The sequence below is a fragment of the Conger conger genome, chromosome 15 (genome assembly GCF_963514075.1).
Source record: "Conger conger chromosome 15, fConCon1.1, whole genome shotgun sequence".
Taxonomy (NCBI): Eukaryota; Metazoa; Chordata; class Actinopteri; order Anguilliformes; family Congridae; genus Conger; species Conger conger.
In genome coordinates this window covers 40448418-40455450 of record NC_083774.1, presented here as the reverse complement: position 1 = coordinate 40455450, position 7033 = coordinate 40448418, and the positions used below count along the sequence as shown (strand labels likewise).

The window sequence follows — 7033 nt, the reverse complement described above, 5'->3', positions numbered from 1 at the left end:
GCTGTTCGCATTCTCAACATCAAGTCAAGCCGCTTCTGTGTGGGTGTTGTCCTCTTGGGGCAAAAAGAGCGCTGTCCTTTTGGCCTCATCCTACTCAGATGAGGATCAGCACCTCCATTTTGAATTGTCGAAGGAAAATATGTCCCCTTCAAGTAGGGGGGGGGGGGGGCAGGTGGAGGTTTTCAAGTATATTGGGGTGTTATTAATGAGTGAGGAAAAAAAGGAATCGAGAGATCGACTGCTATGTAGGTGCTGCAACTGCAGGAATGTGGTTCTGGGAACTTCCACCTGGGAGGAGACCCAGATTACATTACATTACATTACATTACATTAATGGCATTTGGCAGACGCTCTTATCCAGAGCGATGTACAACAAAGTGCTAAGTGCACTGAAAGACCCTAGAGGAAAGTTCAATTTCAACTGCCTTCAGATGCAGACCCAGAACACACTGGAGGGGCTGTGTCTCCCAGTTGGCCTGGGGTCGCCTGGGGATTGATGAGTTGGAGGAATCCTCTGGGCTGAGGGATGTCTGAGCTGCTCTGCTTGCCCTGGGGCCACCGCAACCCTGACGTGCATTAAATGGATAGAAAATGGATGGTGTATTGGGAGTGCCATTGGCATTGCTGATGAGGAGGACCATGATGGGGAGAGAGGGGTGAGAGGGGTTGGAGTGGGTGGTTTTGATGATTTGTGACCAGGTTTGTTTGGTGTGTATTGGTTTGTGAGTGTGTACTGATGGTGTTCCTCTCCCTCTCAGCCCGGCATCAGATGGATGAAGTGAATGACGAGCTCCTGAAGAGGATCACTACCAGTAAGAGCCAGGGGCCCACCCGAAACTTCCGGGTGGAGCGAACGTCCAGTACCAGCGTCCCGCTCAAGTTTGAATCCACCCCCCAGCAGGTCACCGCCTGGCTCAAAGCCAAGGGCTTCTCCGAGCCGTGAGTACTCACGCATTATACAGGCTGGTTTGTAGTTACTGAGTGTGGACTGTACAGGCTGGTTTGTAGGAGTTGATGTGTATTATACAGGCTTGTTTTTCAGATTGATTGGGATTGTACAGCCTGGTTTGTAGAAATTGATATGGATTATACAGCCTGGTTTGTAGGAGTTGATATGGATTATACAGCCTCGTTTGTAGGAGTTGATTCAGATTATCCAGCCTGGTTAGTTTGAGTTGATGTGAATTATACAGGCTGGTTTGTTTGTACTAAGTTGATGTGGATTGTACATGCTGGTTTGTTTGTACTAAATTGATGTGGATTGTACATGCTGGTTTTTATTGGGATTATTTTTGCTCTCCTCCTTCACAGCACTACGGACTGCCTGGGCATACTGACGGGGGCGCAGCTCTTCTCCCTAAATAAGGAGGAGCTGAAGGCTGTATGTGGGGAGGAGGGGGCACGTGTGTACAGCCAGACCACTGTACAGAAAGCCCAGATAGAGGTGTGTCCTCCTAAAAATCACATGCACTCTAATTGTAAAATGAAGTCGCACATCACCCGACTCCACGCAGACCGACTCGGACTCTTTAATTAAGGGAACAATAAGGGAGTAATAACAGACCAAAGGGAACAATAAGGGAGTAATAACAGACCAAAGGGAACAATAAGGGAGTAATAACAGACCAAAGGGAACAATAAGGGAGTAATAACAGACCAAAGGGAACAATAAGGGAGTAATAACAGACCAAAGGGAACAATAAGGGAGTAATAACAGACCAAAGGGAACAATAAGGGAGTAATAACAGACCAAAGGGAACAATAAGGGAGTAATAACAGACCAAAGGGAACAATAAGGGAGTAATAACAGACCAAAGGGAACAATAAGGGAGTAATAACAGACCAAAGGGAACAATAAGGGAGTAATAACAGACCAAAGGGAACAATAAGGGAGTAATAACAGACCAAAGGGAACAATAAGGGAGTAATAACAGACCAAAGGGAACAATAAGGGAGTAATAACAGACCAAACCGCCAAATGCCTAATTGTGAAAAAAGTGAGCAATGTCACAGCCGATGATTATTTTAAAATGATTTCTATGAAAAAATAATCCTTGGTGAAAACACACCTAATGTCATTTTATGCGGCATAATGTGTACCTTTCAGTTGCAACCATAGCAACACCCACGCTGTGTTTCCCGCAGCATAGCTAGCGTTACAGTTCCGCATGTTGTGACCTTTGGGTTTAAAGAATTCAGGCTCATTGAGCCAAACTAAATGATTGCAACTAGCAAAATGTGCAGCATTAAAATAAAAGATGCGGGAGGAACCAGCACCGGGATCCCACCGCTGTTCACTGTTGCCAAACGTAACTTGGCTAAACTGCTGCGTTGGCAAAATTACATGTTTCAGAGTCAGTATAATGTTTATGTCACTGTTTAACGGTAAATTGTCTTTCTTTGTTAACTGTCAAGTTGTAGCAATGTTGGATTGTATTTCAAATGGTTGATGTTCAAAAGTAAGTTATGCAAGCCAGAGAACCACAGGCATAACGTATAGTAACATGAGAACAAACTTCAGGTTGGCTTGAAAATCCCCTTCCATAGTCAACATAGTTCACAGAAGCAGGTGTGATTTCATTTTATTCTTGCATAAGAAATATCTCATTTGATTTTTTTGTTTATGATTAAAGTAAATGCTTAACAGTTACTTTTTAATTTTTAAATGAAAGGTAAGAGTATATTAATAAACCAATACTGCAACATGAATCAAATTTCAGCACCTTGTAACTTTACAAGTAAAGTTATAATTATTATTATTAAGTCGCTGATAAAGCTTGAGCCTAGTCCTAGACTAAATTCAGTTTGAGAATATCGAGATGCTCCATACAAAACTGCTTTTAGTCCAGGATTAAGATTAATCTGTGTCCATGTAACAGGCCCATAGTGTGTTATTGACCCTCATCTTATTACAGGCCCATAGTAATGCTTTCATTTCAGACAGAGTAAAAAAAAAAAAAAAAAAATAGAACAGTTATTCATTTAATCTTATGTATTGATATATTGATTAACTACCACACCAGACCTCAGGTTTTGGCAAAGCCTTTCTCCAGCCATCTTGAGAAAGGCTTTGCCAAAATGTTGGCCGAGAAGTGATAGTTCACTGATATATGAATAAATAAATTAAATAATAACTATTTTTTGTGTATTTTCTTTTTTGCTGATATGACTGTTTCTTCAGTTGTCACACACTTGATGTCATATGCAAAATATGTCTTCTACACTGGTTTCTATATTTTCAATCAGCAGAATCGTGATGAATTTCTATAGGCATACTGTTGTTTAGGCTGCACCATCCTGGAGACTTGAGACTTGACTCGGACTTGCATTTGATGACTTGTGAACATCTCTGACTCGCACACACACACATACACACACACACACACACACACACACACACACACACACACACACACATACACACACACACACACACACATTCTAATTGTAAACTCTCTCTCTCACACACACACACGCTCACGCACACACACATTCTAATTGTAAACTCCCACACACACACACATTCTAATTGTAAACTCTCTCTCACACACACACACACACACACACACATTCTAATTGTAAACTCTCTCAAACACACACACACACACACACATTCTAATTGTAAACTCTCACACACACACACACACATTCTAATTGTAAACTCTCTCTCACACACACACACACACACACACACACACTCGCATATTTTAATTGTAAACTCTCTCACACACACACACGCACACACATTCTAATTGTAAACTCTCTCTCTCACACACACACACACACACACACACACACACACACTCGGAGTGTAACCTCTAACTGTGTTGTCTACAGAAGAGTCGTGGGGACTCAGAGCTGCAGGAGATCATGAAGAGAAGGCAGGAGATGGTCAACGCCCCCTCTGAAGACTGAGTGCACAACCTGTCAATCATATCCCTGGCAGCCAATCCCCTGCAGCACTTCCCAAACCTCATCCATGGCCCCGCCTCCTTCTCCCTCCACTATGTTAGCTACAAACTCCACAAGGATGTTACACAAAATATTTTTTTAATTGTATATTTATTTTTTTATTGTTTGTGTATTCCTCATTTTAGCCCATTCTCTTTACATGTATTGCCTTGTTTGTTACGTTATTCTTAAGATATATATTATGCTTTTGAAGGGTATGCAAATGTGTGTATGTGTTTGTGTGTCTGTATGTGTGCATGTGAGAATACCTGTGTGTCTGTGTTTGTACGTGCCTGTCTGTGTGTTAGCGCGGGTGTATGCATTTCTCTTTGAAGCCTTGTCACTGTGTCTAGGAAATAATTAGTGAAGAATAAGTATTAAAATGGTCTTCAGTTTTTGTCTGCAAAATATTTGTTAACACATTACAATTAGGTTAAATGAATTGGCATTAACTAATGTAGTTGTAGTCACTATGTACTCAAGTTAATCTGTACAGCTTTGTTTGTAATTAATTATGTTAACAATTGCATTAGTTAATAATTCATATTGGAATGAAAAAAAGTTAATAAACTAATTATAAGTTTATCCTATGGTTTGTGAATGTAGAAATATATGATACTATAATAATGTATCTAATACATTGGTTTTTAGTTTACACATACATTAATTAATGAGGAATGCATTTAATGTTAACTGCAGTAGTTAGTGCCAATTCATTTACATTATTGTAAAGTGCAACCAAATACAAAGATACAGGTTTTAATGTGCATAAAACAAAACTGACTCACTAACATAATCATCGATAATCAAATTGATCATTTCACATAATCCATTATTGAACATTCCACCAAAATGAGAAAATATCTTTAAACCTGCAGTTCTTTGTATATTTTAAAATTGTGAAGTATGTATTTTCTGTGTTGCTGCAGAGACTTTCACATTTAAAGAAAATGTACATTGAACAAAAATAAGAAAAAATCTAACCTTTTCATTTCTGTGACTTGATATTCAGTATCTTACAGAACTAATACAGTGTTTACTTCTGATATGCTTAATTTGAAGAATTGTATTTTCTGTAATGGTATCTACCATGGTGGAAGACATTCACATATTTACTCTACATGTCATATATAAGTTTACAGCTTTTTTTGCATTAATAAAGCCAGTCGGCTACCCTTGAAAATCATAAATTAAGGTGAACTTTACCCTAAAAACTATTTCTCTCATGATTTGGCATGTGTGGTTGTACCCTTCATATAATACATGGTAACATATACTTCATGTGTCAAAGCCAATATCTTTCATCTGCATCTACAAAAGTCACTGGGAATGACTCCCCTGCTTGTCATGTAAGTGAATAGAGGTGTCTGAATTGGAGGGCACTGTGCAATACTGAAAAATCAACTGTGTTGTATTGTTTAGGAGTGGTCCCAATAAAGTTTGATAGGCCACCCCCAAAAGGTTAGGGGTGGCCTTGTACTGGGGGAATGAGTTACGGAGGTGACATCATTGTGGAAGGTGGTGTTCTGTACATGTTGTCGATGACAAAAGTCCATGTGAAATGACAAATGTGGATGAGAGCATTTTTAAGGTGCTCTCTTTTTGGAGTTCACCTTGAAGATCTGAAGATGTAGACTTGCTGGAATTACAGGACTTGAACACAACCTCACTTGTTGGTGACGCTTTGTTTTTTTAAAATTTTTTATGGGATTATAAAGGTCTTGGAGACTGCTTCTATCCTGCATAGTGTCTTCCCTCAAGTGCTATTTTGGTTACATTTTCTGTACACCGAGACACACCAGTCATGCTTAACTCCAACAATGCCCCACAGCAGAAATATTTTCATTATACAGTCTGCATAGCTCAATAAATGATGCCTGCTAATAAAATAAATAACAGAAGAAATTAGTGTGAGTTACACAAAAAGACCAGCTCTTATTGTGCACCCCAAAAGACCCACTGCCATTGTACACCCCAAAAGACCAGCTCTTATTGTGCAGTCCAAAAGACCAGCTCTCAATGTCGCCCCCAAAAGACAAGCTCATATTGTGCACCCCAAACGACCAGCTCTCATTGTGTACCCCAAAACACCATCCCTCATTGTGCCCCCCAAACGACCAGCTCTCATTGTGTACCCCAAAAGACCAGCTCTTATTGTGCACCCCAAAAGACCAGCTCTCATTCAGCACCCAAAAAGACCCGCTCTCATTTTGCACCCCACAACACCATCCCTCATTGTGCCCCCCAAAAGCCCATCTCTCATTGTGCGCGTTATGACCTCTGTCGTAAGCTTTTGTTTGCAGTTCTGCATCCTGGCTGGATGCACGACCATCTTCATTTTACCACTCCTACTGATCTGGGTAGACTAGCTCTGTGACCCTTTTGCGTTTGTGACTGGATTATTGATTACTTTGTTGACTTGTGTATGACTGTATTTGTGCTTGACTTACGATTCTCGCCTAGCCAGTTTTGATTTGTTTGCTTCTTTGATTTTGACTCTTGCATCCCTTAGGAACCTGATTTCTTCCAAGCCATTTTTGATCTGTTCACCCCAGTGCCTCACTTGTGCTCGACCCTGTTTGGCCACCCTGACTGTGACTTTGATTTTCCCATCTGCTCGCCGTATAGTGGCTGTGGTAAAGGTAGAGTGTTTCCAGCTGGATTGCATCCTTCCAACAGGACACTTTGTTATTTTGCTTTGTTATTTTTAGTTTGTTATTTTTGAAGGCAATCATGGGAGGAGACCTGATCTCCATTGGGGGTTAGCTACACACCACTTTGACCCTGGTAAGCTTTCAAAGACTACTGTTCATTTTGTTTCCAGCTCTATGTACAAGAACACACCAGCTCTGTGCACAAATCTTTCAGGCCTGGACACCATCCAGGGGGGCAATGGTGGAGTTGCTAAAGTAATGATGTTGCTATAGAAATGGTTCTAGAATATAGTCCCATTCCCATTGGCAGTCATTATCAGACGTAATTAAAATGTTCAGAATTTCTGTTTGTGGTTCATTGAATAGTCTGAACAAGAAAAGTCAGACTCTATAACATAATGATGCTGCAATTGACTGCCATCCCTCTG

The 7033-nt window shown here is 40.5% G+C and overlaps 1 protein-coding gene across 3 annotated transcripts in view; it reads left to right on the top strand.

Moving 5' to 3' along the window:
• eps8l2 (EPS8 signaling adaptor L2) overlaps positions 1-5227 on the top strand; it is a 42157-nt gene extending 36930 nt beyond the window's left edge. For all 3 annotated transcript variants that reach the window (XM_061221880.1, XM_061221881.1, XM_061221882.1), the window contains 3 exons: positions 759-939; positions 1312-1444; positions 3838-5227. In XM_061221880.1, coding sequence (XP_061077864.1) covers positions 759-939; positions 1312-1444; positions 3838-3915 — 392 coding nt within the window. In that variant the 3' untranslated portion in view covers positions 3916-5227. The remainder of the gene's footprint in view (positions 1-758; positions 940-1311; positions 1445-3837) is intronic.
• Positions 5228-7033: the final 1806 nt, after the last annotated feature.